The sequence below is a fragment of the Stegodyphus dumicola genome, chromosome 6 (assembly GCF_044657685.1).
Source record: "Stegodyphus dumicola isolate Sdum_Otavi_A_Nest chromosome 6, ASM4465768v1".
NCBI classification, from domain to species: Eukaryota; Metazoa; Arthropoda; class Arachnida; order Araneae; family Eresidae; genus Stegodyphus; species Stegodyphus dumicola.
Genome location: NC_140773.1, coordinates 172,977,890 through 172,992,842, shown reverse-complemented (window position 1 = coordinate 172,992,842; position 14,953 = coordinate 172,977,890). Strand labels below are relative to the sequence as shown.

At 30.1% G+C, this 14,953-nt stretch overlaps 1 protein-coding gene across 6 annotated transcripts in view; it reads left to right on the top strand.

Annotated features, from left to right (window-relative positions):
- The window catches only part of LOC118196521 (AP-5 complex subunit beta-1-like), a 178,415-nt gene that overhangs the window by 68,736 nt on the left and 94,726 nt on the right, over positions 1 to 14,953 (top strand). For 5 of the 6 annotated variants that reach the window (XR_015041764.1, XM_085819162.1, XM_085819163.1 and 2 more), the window contains 3 exons: positions 6,303 to 6,436; positions 7,767 to 7,854; positions 9,652 to 9,798. Coding sequence is in view for 5 of the 6 variants with exons in the window: in XM_085819162.1 (XP_085675288.1) it covers positions 6,303 to 6,436; positions 7,767 to 7,854; positions 9,652 to 9,798 (369 nt within the window). In the remaining variant the exon portion in view is untranslated. The remainder of the gene's footprint in view (positions 1 to 6,302; positions 6,437 to 7,766; positions 7,855 to 9,651; positions 9,799 to 14,953) is intronic. The other variant, XM_085819161.1, reaches the window with a different exon arrangement.

Below are 14,953 nucleotides of genomic sequence, written 5' to 3'. Positions count from 1 at the left end.
ATTTGTAATTAATTGCTCACCCTTAAAAATTACTTTTGCATGTTAAAGCAAGTCATCGCCTTTCATTAATCCTTTCTGTGGTCACAAGATACAACACAAAAATGTAAAAATTAATGTAAAACTTATTCCTTACAATTAGTGAGACTTAAAATAATGAGTGGCTATTAGAACCTTAAAGTATATTAACTGGATTACAACTCCAGGAACTGTACATGAAGTTACTATGCTAACTGCATTGGACAGACAGATTTCAAAACTTGCTAACCATGTGTTACAGTTTATGTAGCTGGCCACGAGATGGCGCATGTTGGCGTTTTATGATCTTTTTTCTTATTCTTATTATTTACATTTAACAACATCGATAAGTGAAATTTTGCTTACCTTTCTTAATGAATATCCACAGGAATGCTTGGAATTCCTTTTCATTTTTATCACACAGAAGCTTTATTTACAGCTATGTACAACAATTGTCTGCTTACATTAGAACATTCATCATGTTTTTTTTTTTTTTTTTTTTGGTTGCCACTACATCTATCTCAAAAATCCACAATGCGGTAAGAAAAATATAACAAGCTAAAAATAAAAAACGCTGCGACCTCTCGTGGCCAGCTACATAAACTGTAACACCACGCCAACATCGGACATTCAGGTCTGTTGTGATCAGCAGGTCTCTCTGTAAGCAAGCAACAGTGGTGATATCAGTCAATCTCTGTTATGTATCGAGCTGATTATGATTTTGCTTCTCATTTTAACCTATGCTGTTTGACAAAAAATCTGCTTGCTATTTACTAAACCTCTAGACTTGAATGTACATGACAAAATGAGACATAAAAGAAAAAAATCAACGTGAAGCTAGTTGTTAGTAAAAAGTAAATTAAATGTCATTGATCTTCTTTAAAATATGTCAAGTGTAAAATATTTAGTACTAAATACATTTTACAAAATTCATTTTATTCTCAAATTTGTTTTATAATTATGTTTGTTAAATTATTTTTAATAATAATGGATCTTATGGATCTCTTTTATTCTTAGGATGGCATTACAAAAGTGAAGTTCAGACATAGATAATATCTTTAATTGAATTTTCAGTTCCCATTTGCTGATAGGTCCTTAATTGTTTTCATTAATTGTCCTTAAAAGTACTTAATTTCCATATGCAGAAATGTATATGAACCCTGATAGATGAGTCCAAGTAATTTTCATTTGCTGCTGCTGTGATAATGGTTATTATATATATGGATGACATTTTATCAGGAGCTGAGACATTAAAGGAGGCTAAAGAAGTGCAATATTAATTTAACTGAAATGTTCAAAAAAGGGAGGCATGAGCTTTTTCAAGCGGTGTAGCAATAATCATGAGTTTAAGAATAGTAGCGAGTCAAATTACGCATTTTTAAAAACTGAAGAGACAAAATATTAAGAGTATTGGAATCGCAAGGAAAATTATTTTTCAGTTAAGGGGAAACATGAGGATGTAATTGTGAACTCTAGGAGAACTGTATTGTCAATGATAGTGCATTTATTTGACCCATTAGGATTGCTAGGTCCTATTATATCAAAAGCAAAGATATTTATGCAAAAGTTCCGGCTACTGAAGATAGATTTGAATAACATTTTACCAGAAGAAACTTAAAAGATGTGTCAAAGATTTTTGAAGCCTTTACATGTAATAAATGACATGAAGATTGAGAGATTCGTCATAATAAAAGATCCAGTAAGAATTTATTTGCATGGCTTCACAGCAGCTCTGAATTGGTTTATGGGGCAGTAATGTATGCCAGATTAGTTGGTGCGAATGGTGAAATGAAGATAAAAATGATTGCGATCAAATCCAGGGTGACATTCATAAAGAAAGTCACTGTATCACGTCTTGAGTTATGTGTAATGGTTCTCTTAGTGAAACTAATGAGAAAAGTGCATATAGCATTAAAGTTGGACATTAAAGTTTTTTCTATTATTGGAGAAATTCAATGATTGTGTAGGTGGTTATACTAGGATGTTCACCAGTTAAAAATCTTTGTGGCCAACAGAGTAATAACCATTCAAGAAATGTCATATGTTCAGCATTGCAAACATGTTCCATCAAAATGTAATCCTGCAGATTAGATCTCATGTAGAGTAGAACCTGCTGGACTTACTGTAATCTGTGGTTTTGTGGACCTGAGTGCCTTTCTATGCAAGAATATCCTAGCACAGATATCCCAGATGCTGTGATCCAAAGACTGTTCTAGTGAAATCAGTTAAATTCGTAAAATCAGAGGTAGTAAATTTCAAAGAGTCAGATACATAATTTGCATCCTTGCATTGATGAAGCTGGATTGTTAAGAGTAGGTGGGAAATTTAAACAGAGTGATATAAATTATGATAAAAAATTCCCAATTCTTCTACCATCCAATCATAAGTTAACTGAAATTATAGTTGAATATTATTATGTAAACTATTTACCTACTAGATGTAATTCTTTATTATATTATATAAAGAAAGGGAAAATTTTTGGTAGTGTGCAGAAAGATAGCATAAGTGTATAATTTTCTTTAAAGCTTATCCTAAGTCAACACAAAAATTAATGGTTAGCTTACCAAGGGATGGAATAGTTCAAAACTATCCATTCAGTATTACTGAAGTAGAGTTCTGGGTTCCTTTCGGTGTTAAGTATAAAAAATCAGAGAAAGGGGATGAATCTGTAATAAAATTTATGTACGTATATTTATCTGTTTCATAACCAAGGCATACATTTGGAATTGGTCATGAATTTGACTTCTATGAAATGCTGCCTTTATAGGTGTACTTAAGCAGTTTGTGTCCAGAAGAGCGGTAATGCAGTAAGCTATACACAAACAATACAACAAACTTTATAGGAGCAAATGCACAGTTAAAACAGATGTTCAAGCTGGCAAATCAGTCAGATAACCTTTTTTCAAAATATATGAGTTCAGAGAACGTTCACTAGCAATACTCTCCTCCTCGAGCTCCAATTTTGGAGGTCTTTGGGAGGCAGGTGTAAAATCCTTTAAATATTATGGGAAAAGAGTCTCAGGGAGTCAAAAATTTAGTATGATGACTTTTTAACCTTAACTGTACAAATAGAGAGAATGTCAAACTCTAGACCTTCGGTTACATTGACTGCTGACATGGAGGATTTAAATGCACTAACTCAGTGTCAGCTCTTCTATTTGTGCACACAAATAGAAGAGTGAACACGTGAACTCGTGCAATTTCTTTTGGGTCCCATATACACATTAATTCGTTCTAATATACCCATGAACCCCCCAACAGAAAAAATAAATAATGTTAAAAACAATACCAAGATTTTTGTCAAGTTTCAGTACGAGCTTCTCTCCCCATTTTAAATATGCTAATACATAGCTAAAATACTCTAATACCGTATTGCAGATTATTATAGCACATAAGGCTTGGTTCTTCCTTGATTGCACATGAGATTGAAGAAATGCCCTTTAAAACATTTTATGAGGACAGAGGAGTGGGAGGGGAAAGACATCGATACCATTCCATTCGCACTTCTTCAGTGTCTGAGAGCTAACATTATTTGCAGTTATCTCATCCAAATTCTCCCTTTGTTTGCTATATTTGTTTAGATAATTCGTTTTCCCTTTTTATTCTTTTTTTTTTTTTTTTTTTTTTTTTTTTTTATTATCATTTTTTGATAGATATATTTTTATGAACTAATGTAAACAATTAAGATAGCACTTTGTAAAATCAGTGTTTTGGAACTAATGCAATTAAATTTGTCAACATTGTCTTTGAAATGAACTTTCTCCAGGTGATGAAATGTAAAACTATAGATTTCAAAAGGGAATTCAAATCCAGTTCATATAAGAAATGTTTATGGATCAACTAACAGGCTGTTTTGTTTCCCATGTCACCTGTTTGCAAAACAGAATGGTGATTCAAGTTGGATAACTTATGATATTTATCACATCTAACATAGAAAATAAAGAAGCATGAATACTCATTACAAATGCACAATCACATTTAAGCTCCTTCTTAGAATTCTAGGAAAGGTGGATATTCACCAACAACTTAACAGTGCATTTCATTCAAATGTTAAAAGACACATTGAGAAAGTTACCAAAAAACATCATGCTCTAAGAAAAATTATTGATTACATTCTATTTTGTGGTGCATTTGAGCTTGCACTTTAAGATATGAGGAAAGCGAGGATTCCCTAAATCTAGGAGTTTTCAAACTAATCATATTATGCCACATGTTGATGTGCTATACAACCAGCTTCAGAAAATACTTAATGTGTCCAGCACTCATTAGAAAACGAGTAAATGTTTCCCAGCAGTCATTAAAGAAAGAAAGGAAGACAATGGACACAGTGACAGAGAAGATATTCGAATCATTTGAAACTTCGAGAAAAAGGAAGAGAGAAAATATAAGTAGAATTATAGTAGCTAAAGATATATATGCAATTTTATCATGATTTAAGTAAAAGAAAGATTATTCTCCCTCCTTACTACTTTGCTGTTTCTTTCCTCGAAGATACAAAATTCCAGAAGTACGAGAAAACGTTTCTTGACCAAACAACTGTTTTTAGTCCAAAGAACTATTACTTTTGTTTTGGCATTTCACGTCGGACTCCTATAAATGTCTGTTCACTTTTCAAACTGTTGCCACAAAATGTTAGAGTTCTGCATTATATTTAAAGAAATTAAATAACGAAAAATCTGCATACATGTATTTATATTTTTCGCATTGTGATAAAACAACGGTATTTAGAGACATCCAGTTTTGAATGATGTAATCCTACTGCGCATATGGGCATCTAAAATCCCAAATTTGAAATTTTGGAATTTGTTTTATATCAATTTCATATTTTGTAAAACTTTAGTGAATTTTTGAGTAGCAAACTCAACGATTTAAAAGCAAGCAATGGCAACACTTTAGGGAGGGGAACCTTTTTATCTCCAGTGCGTCGAACTGTGTATCGGAAATTCTAAAGATATGCTCATTTTAAGTTATTCTGCAACATTGCTATTGAACTAAATTTTATGGTTTAAGTGCAAAGAACATAATATTTAATAAATAAAGTTAATACACAAAATGTTAAAAAAAATCCTCTTTGGACATAATTTAAAATCTTAAACATTTCATTTTTTTAATGTTATAGAAGGGTCATCTGAAAACTGAACTAGCTGTAATTTACAAAAGATTACATTTCATAAATATGACTGCTTCCATTAGTCGTTTACCATTTATTATAGAAAACAAGTTACCGTCTGTATTTTTGGAGACCTAGAAATTGTTGCTATTTATTATTCCAGTGACCACTGCTGAAGTTCATACTTACTTCTCAACTCTAAGAGACATTTTTAAGAAGCTTTATGAACAAGGACAGACTAATCACTGTCGCTGTAGCCATGCTCTTAGTTGAAAAAAAGCATAGCATAAGTGACATACCTAAATTCAGTGAAGATTCAGTTTAAAGATATATTGCAATATTATGGTTTTATAACATTCCATTTTATGAAATAAACTATTACAATGTTTTTACCTATGAGAAGTTTTCTTTTAGTTTCATTATTTTCATTTAACTTCTGAAAATGTAAATGTATTTTAACTTGTAAGTTATGTCATACCTGCATATTTAATTTACGAAATTTGTTCTGTGAACTTCCATTTAAATAACCCTTAAGCTGCTACTTCAGTAACCCCTGCCCACTTTCAATTACTTCTATAATTGAGCCAGATTTAACAGCCACCAATGAGAACAGGCTTTAAGCAAATGGCAAAAAATAAATGATTTATTTCAGAACGTTTGACAAAAATGATATTTGGATTACCTAAGCCATTTAACAACAAAGATCACATTGGAAATTTCAGAAAACCATTAAAATAGGAGACATGATTGTTTTAAAAGAGGATAATTTTCCTTCATGTGAATGGTCTTTAGGAAGAATAACTGATATCTATCCTAGGGAAGATTAAAGAGTATGAAATGTGAAAGTAAAAACTTTTACAGGAAACGAGTGGGATTTCACTGTAAATTTAATACATTTTTACTTATGGAACATTCTAGAAACAAGTATATATTATTGCTGTAGAGCAGGAGGTCTACCGCAATTAGTTAGCATGCAACAGTATTATTACAGAAACTTTAAGAAAAGGATAATTGTAACAGTTTGAACATTTTCTGATCAAATAATAATTAAAATAATTGTGATAAGATATTTATTAATGTTTTTCTTTTTGTTATCTGTTACTTTTGTCAGTTATTTTTTTAAATGATAATTGCCCTTTTTTCTTGCATTTTTATCTAGAATTTTTTTTACTTGCAGGGAATACTGAAATCTGAAGTTAAAGATATAATAGCTGCTTGTGAACGGCATACATCTCCAGCTTTTCAGAGTTATAGTCTTTTAGTTTGTGCTATCATCCGAAATATGATTTGTGCAAAAAATTTATCTAATAAGTAAGTTTTTATATTAAAATCTCAAAAATGAGGGGGGGATAAGTTAGGTATTTCTTGGTTTTACCAGTGATTAAGAGCGAAGCTTGGCAATATTCATCACCAACAATGTAATAGACTGAAAAGCAAGTAATATGAATAGTGAAATCATTTTTGTTTGTAAGAAATCATAAGATAACCTTTGATCAACCTTAAAACTGACAATTGCCATAAATTATACTACATGTAGCATTGCCAGCAATTGCTGTCTGAAAAAATATTTTATACGAAACAAAGTTTTATATAATATTATACTGTCAAAATAGTTTTATGCAGAAGTATAGTGACATGTATTCACTTTTGGGAAAAATTTCTAAGTATCATACTGTATTTTATAACTATATATTTAATTTTAAATGTTTATCTTGTTAGACTGATGAATTGTGATTGTGTATAGTTTTGTATTATTTTATATGTTGTATAAATAACAATACTTGTATTATAAGTATTTTATCATTGTGAAAATATCTACCTGTAAATAAAATAATATGCAGTGAAAAATAGTTAAAAAATAATTAATTAAAATAATTCAAAAGAAAGCAAATATTATTATGAAACAGCTTTTTATTCCAAAAATACATAACCTGGGGCTGTTATTCTACCTAGGCATCTGAGGCACTTATCATACCGTGAGGCAAATTTTTATATTCCTCATCCTACACTTTTACTGCTGATCCATTATAAATTGACATTGTAATTTTCCTGAACTGTTTCCTTATCAACAAAGCCTTTCCTAATAAAATTTTTTAATTGTCTCCCTGGCAATAAATACTCTGTAGGATATTGCCACATACATGCAGAACTATCCATGGAAGCCACATCCCTGCGTCAGAACTTTCAGTAAGAAGTATGAAAGCACCCATTCTATAGTCTTATGCTGGCCTTCACTATCTTTTCACAAAATTAAGGGAAATTTTGGATGGAAAGATCTTTGCTGATAATGAAGAACTTCAGCTAATTAATTGCATTTCTTCTAAACTTGACTGCAATAATCACAGTTCTCAGTGGATTAATGGCAGAAGCATACTATGAAGATACACCAAATTATTTTTTCCCTTTGTAGTACAAAGAATGGTCTAAACCATAGCCAAATTATTTAGTTTCAAAATAAAAAGTTCTTATTCAAATAACTTCTTTCATTCTTCATTTATTTTAAAAATAGTACTACTTTCTGGGCATCCTATATCTATGTTATTATTTTATGTTGAAACTTTATTGAAATTTTTCTGTATTATAGGTTGTTTGAAATAAAGAAGGTTGTTTAGTAATTTATTATTTTTTCTTTTATTCACAGGAAGATATTACAAGATTCAGATGTTAATACTGTAAGTTGGATTAATTGTGGCTTTAACTTTTATCTCAATGGTTTGAATTTAAAATATGTAAGTTTAACTAACATTATAATAAAATAAATTGTTTCTTTTAACAGTTTTATTTTATATCTCTCTGTATTTAAGTTATATTATACCTTCTTTGCTTTAAACTTGTAATGCTTTGATATTTGTGAATTAAACCTTTTCTAACAAAATTCACTAAAATGGGCTTTGTAAACATTTATTTGAACATTTCATTAAAAAATAAAAGCATAACAGTGTGTTTGCTGATTACCCAGGGTAGAACTATTAATTGTCAAAGTTAGCAGCTCTTCCTTTGTTGTTGCTGTCTAAAATTTTTAGCTTTGATTAGTTTTTAAGCTTGATGAGTGACGTGAGCCAGTAAATATTTTTTGGAATATTTTCCCAAATCTTGCACCTAAAAGTGCAGACATTTTCGTTTTAACTTTTTAAAGCGTAATACCATGTGCATCTCCATAATATTTGAACATTTTATCTAAAATTTTCAAAACAAAATTATGCAACTCATTTAGTTCCTAAGATGGATAACTTGCAATTATTCTCCCTTGAAAAGTCTATAGTAATTCTTGAAGAACAAACCGTATGAAGAGAGGGAAAATCAATTGAAAGTGCTAGCAAGTAAATGCTTTAAACATAAAATTCAGAAATTCTCTGTACATATCTATGCAGCTTTGTGTCCCCCCAAAAGGCAAGAAACTCATGAATTGAGCAACAGATGTTAACAACTATTTTTAACAAATTACCTAAAACAGATTTTAGTGCAAGCAAAAATGCACACACGAAATGCACATTTTACAAAGCTAAACACAAGTATTGAAAAACAAACATGTTTGTGAAGAAATTACACAGGTTAGTATTTTCATTTTGATAGTGGTTTCTGAAAAGCAATTTCTCAGCATTACAGAAGTGCATATGATATATATTTTACCGAGTGGAACTATTTGTGGGGCATTTAAAAAAGTCTTTTCTTTTAGGTACAGAATGCTCTGTATTTCCTATATTAGTTGTTTTAATAAAAGTGTGTATCTTATTCTAAGAAAAAGGCCCACCAGCGGCCGAGCGGTGAAGTCGCTGAACACTGGTAGTTCGGTCCGAGGTTCGAATCCCGTGAACGGGCTGGCTGCATGGGTGTTTTCATGGTTTTCCCCATGTGTAATGTGTATACAAGCCAGTTTCCCTTAGAAAGTCCTCCACAAAGACATCCCTCCCCTTAGGCAGATAGCCCTAGTGTGCTTTGCCATAATTAAATACACACTTATTCTAAGAAAAAAAATTTTTACTGGAAATATTTGTCTAGATCAACATTTGGGAAAATAATCTGTATCCATCTTTTTTAAATAGTCAAATCAGTTACAATTTTAGCCTGAATATAAGATGGTTTCACATCTTATATTTAGATATAAATGCAAGATGATCTAAAGTTTTTAAAATGATTTGCCAGAAATAAAAAGAAACAGAGCAACATATAAAACAGGTACATTTTCAGAAGTGTATGCTAGGAAATTCATTTCAGCATATATAATGTTTCATGGAGGTAATTCATGGTTTATGGTTACTTCCCTTCATCGAGGAAGCTAAAATTGTTATTAAAACAAATATTAGTGAATTAAATTGCTGAATTTCAATTTTCATTTTGAATGTTCTGTTTCAACATGGAGTGAGAAAAAGGCTTATTTTTTAATATATTTCTTTATTTTTTATGTAACAAGTATGGTGAAATTAAAAAATCTGATATAATATAATATTGTAGGTCTAGCTAATATTTCTGAAGCAAATTAAATTTTAAAGCTAAATTACTTTCATAAATTATTTTAACATATATAGGAAGAAGACTGTGGAGAGGAAATTCACATTTTTTCCGTGGTATCATATCTTCTTGACCTTCTTCCCTTGATGACATATACTGCAGCCTACAAAATGTTAAAGGATCTAATTTGTATTGTGAAGAATTCCTCAGAACTCTTACCTACAGTAAGTCTTCACTCATTTTAAAAACTGAGCTGATTATTGTTAAAACAATAGATAGATTCCAATCATTATGAATTTTCTCTTTTACTTTTCATGATCATCTTAAATGGCATAAATGATTTTATTTACCACAGTTTTACATCCATTAGCATTTATTATTATTATTATTATCTTTTCTGCCAATGAAACATTTTTATTTCCTAAACACATGCACACACACAAAATAATAATAATAATAATAATAATAATAATAAATCTGAAATGTTTCAGATTTTAAATTACGTCCAAAGGGGCATTTTTTAACATTTTGTGTGTTACCTTTCTTTATTAAATATCATGTTCCTCGCACTTAAACCATAATATCCAGTGCAACAGCAATATCGCAAAATAGTTTTAAAAACGAGCATATCTTTAGAATTTCCGATACAGAGACTCACGCGCTGGAGATAAAAATGTTTTTTTCTGTACAACGTTGCCATTGCTCGCTTTGAAATCCTTGAGTTTGTTAAACAAAAATTCGTCAAAGTTTTAAAAAATAGGAAATCGATCATAAAACAAATTTCAAATTTCAAATTTGGTCTTCCACATGCTCATATTCGTTGGAGGATTACGTTATTCAAAATTCGATGACTCTATGTACCGTTGTTTTATCACAATACGAGAAATATACATACATTTATGCAGATTTTTCATTATTTAATTTCTTCAAATATAATGCAGGACTCTAACATTTTGTGGCAACAGTTTGAAAAGTGAACCGACATTTATGAGTCCGACGCAAAATGCCAAAACGAAACTAATAGTCCTTCGGGATTCAAATCCCTTTGGACTAATAATGTACATGATGTTCACACATTATCTTATAAAACATTTATCATCGTAATTTCATCTTTTACAAAATATATTTATAGTTTAATTTAATAATTTTCTCTTTTAATTGATGATATTCATTTTGAAAATAAATAAAGTTCATTGGTTTATTGATTATGAAAAATCATGTAAAATTATCTCTGCCCTGAAAGTATTTAAGCCTTTGCTTGCCCTTTGATTGTGTATGTCTATTTCAGTGTAATTAATATTTATATAGCTTCATGCTAAAAATATAATAGTAAAGTATTCAGGATGCTGTTATAGCAAAATTCTATTTATTAATTTTAGCAGTAATTATAATTAGTATTGTAGTCAATAATAATAATGGTTATTATTATGTGTCTGTATAATATCATGCAGCTGTTATGTCATTTTTTTAATTATAATTCGTGATATTAAATTTTTAATTGGAAGTACTGGTTTTTGTTAATATATATTTATAAAAGCAAATAATAATTATAATACTCACATAAAGTTTAAGCAAAGAACATTCTAGAAGAAGGGAGAACGATTTTAAAGGTTTTCCTTTTTTTGGAATGGGAGAATGCATGATCCTTTGAGATCGGGGAGCTGATTGCTTTTTAAGGAAAACAAACTAGTCACTTGTCATGGGAGAGTGACCATTAATGGAGCGGGTTGCCTTATTTGGATATAACTGCAAAACCAGATGACAAATAAATTCCCTGAGCCCAGATGCCAATGGTGGGAGGCAATGTGTTTGGACAAACAGCAGTGATCATATGAGAATGATGTGGAGAACATGAATTTTTTTGGGGGTAATGTCCTCAAATGCCACCTTTTCTGTGAGATGCCCAAAGGGGTGAAAGAAGGAGTTTGCGTAGTGGAAACCAGAAGAAAAGATCTTGCCCACCCCTTTTTCCATCTGAAGAGTATTTTTTGTGATCAGTCAACACCTTTCTCACGGTATGATGCTAAATTTCTGAAAGAATGGTAGTCTGGAGAAGAGGTTCTTGTACGACTTCATCATAGGTCATTCTGCTGTTCAAGGCTATGGAAGAATTCCGAAGATAATACAAGGTTTCAACCTTCTCATGCGAATTAGCATCTGCATATTCCATTTTGTGTTGCATGTAATGCGTTTCCTTCTCGATAAAATGAGCCTGTGCTCAAGGACTTTCCTGCATAAATTTATGCTAATTTTTTCTTAAAATGATTTTGCTTTATTTCAAAACTATGTCATGTAACCTTGTTCGTTTGATAAGTAATCTATGTTGTTAAATTTAGCTCTTACCACTATCTAAGAGACTAAAATAAAAGAATTTTAAACTATTTAAATGTATTTATTTTGAAGATCCACTGATGGATTGATCAGTTTTAGGTTAAGCTCACTTTTTATTCATATATTTTTAAAGGCTAAATTCACTTATACTGACTTAGCTGTACTAACCACTATACAGAATTGTTCTTAATCATTATTTAATTTAAAGTAAGTATAATTTTTTTTATTCAAAATGGCTAAGAAATTTCTTATATAACACAATGCTGTGGTTATCTGTACTATGTATACATGCAATTCTACTATATACATGCAATAATATCTGCACATAATTAGCATAATTTAGCTTCCAATATACTGCAAATTCATATCCTGGTTATTCCTAGAATTTTTCTATATATGTCTAACATTAAACATTTCTATATATGCAATATATTAACATGACACAACAAAATTTTATTGATTATCATAATACCTAATGCCTCATAACTGTTAATAATATTCAGTAATTAATGTATTTGCACACAATATACCAGAGCAATTAACCTTTAAAAGATTGGGGACTTTGGAAAGGTTTCACTTAAAAGGATGGGCAATCCAATTCATTTCCATCCCCTTTTAGATGCCATTGTAAAGGGAAACTATTACTGTTTTGTAACTTTTCCTTAAGGTCGCCTTTGTTAATTCTCAGATAAGAAACTAGGGAATAGTACAAAGGAATTTTTTCTCTTTTCTGCTGTCTCTTTTCCCCAAACTAGGGAAACATATAATGGTGAGATTTTGTAGCTAAGTAATTATCAAATGGTGGAATATTAAATTTTGACTTTGCATTGTAATGAAAATATGCCTTAGCAGCAAATCCCTCCTAAGTACGCCTGAAATCAGTACATAGTCTAATCAGTTTTTATTTGTTTTCAAACTGAATTGAGTTTAGAATTGCATGTATTGATTAACAGTTTTAATTTATACTTGAAAACAAGATTTAACTATTTGCTCTTTTTTCATAAATCGGCAATTTGCATTCATTTTGTTACATGTGTCGCATTCATTTTTGTATATTGTCAAACAGCTTATATTTATGTTTATATGTTCAACAAATCCTGTTATATTTTTGTGATATTAGTTTTGTTTACCTTTTTCATTAGTATTCTTATTCAGTTTTTCTTTTTTTAATTTACTGATTTTTACTCCCATTCTATCATAAGTATTTCACTTTCAACTACATTATTTTTTCTTGCATTTTTGTGAATAAAAGTTCTTTTTTTACTCTTTAGCATTTTTTTTTAATATTTCCCTTTACCCAAAAAGAAGAAAAAAAAGATTTTATTGATTATATTTGCATTGCATTGCATTTTGCATGTTTCAAACAGCAATATTAATATAAAAATTACAAAAAAAGAGAAAATATAAATAAAAATATATGTTTTTGATGACACTAAAAATTAATGAAATTAATACTAATATCATAAAATTTCAAGCAGATTCATTATTATTACTTTATTTATTTATTTACTGTATTTTTTTATTTATATAGACCCACCAGCGGTCGAGAAGTAAAATCGATGAACACTGATACCTAGTTTTGTCACAAACAGATACTTTTGCAGGAATTTAGTTCGTATTTTCATCATGCTAAAAATCTGAGCAATACTGAAATTACAAATGTTATTAAAATAGCATTTCTCGTTATTACATCACCAAACTGATGACAGTTTCATTCTTAATTAAAAGAAAGGCTTCTGCAAAAAAGTAATTCAGTCTCTGGGTAAAATATGAAATAAGATAAATTAGATAATGTAGATGAATTAGACTATGTGATTATGCAAAATAATACTAGCACTGCTTGCCTATATGGAAAAATAACATTGTTAAGGAATATATTTATTATTATTCAATTTATTATGTGCTCCACCATTATGCACTAAAACGCCCATGCAGCTAGCTCGTTCGCCTGGACTCAAATCCTGGACTGAACTAACAGTGTTCAGCGGCTTTTATCACTTAGCCACTGATGGGCCTTTGTTAAGAACTTTCTGCCTGAAACTGGCCCATATGTTCATTGTATGTGTGTACATGGGGGAAAAAAATAGAAGTTTTATTTAGCTGCAACAGAGAATAGAACCTTCGAGAACCACCAGCATATATAGACAGGGTTCGTACAGTCCTTAAGAGTCCTTAAAAGTACTTCAGTTTTTTGGATTCGATTTTTGGTCCTTAAAAGTCTTTAATTTTGGCCAAAATTGGCAGAAGGTCCTTAATTTTAATCATCTGAAATTTCTGTCTGTTTTTACAACTGCCATTTTGGGTGTGAATTAGCATTTTGCAGGAATATTTTTGGCGATTCACTGACAAATATGTCTATTTTTTGAATGGGTTCATGAGTTATAATTTGTTCCTATTTGTAATATAAATAATGGTGGGATACTCGAGTTTCTGAGCAAGAAGTGAAACATAAACATTTCAAAATTATTTCATTTTTTGTAATGAAAAGCTCTCAAAACAACTTTCTGTTTTTGGGGATGGGAATGCTTTTATTAAACGGTTCTAAATTTGGCGATTATCAACATTTTGGCGATCTTAAGATCAGTTTCTATAGAAAATTTTTAATTCCGAGATCTGTGAATTTTTTGATGATTTTTTAGAACATTCTAACATTGACAAATTTCATTAAAATAATAGTAATATATTGAAATTATATTTAAGAAATAACATTAAAGCATTTTTATTTTTCACTGTCATATTATAAAGTTCCATTTTGGCCGCATATTATACAATTTTTTGAATCTGAAAAATAAGCAAGGAATAATGCTCTAAAACACAGTTTACAAAACAGTTTTTACCAAAAGCAAAATAGCTATGTAATTAATTAAAAATATCTTTTGAATTTTTTCATGATAAGAATTTTTCCCATTTCACAGAATGATCAGAATTCTTAGAAAATGCATCAGTTTTCTCTATAAAATGAATTTCCCACTTTTTTCCTCCGATTTTTCTTTTAAAAGCATTTTTGGCTTTTTGTTGTTACAGAATTGGTAGGGGTAATATTTCTTT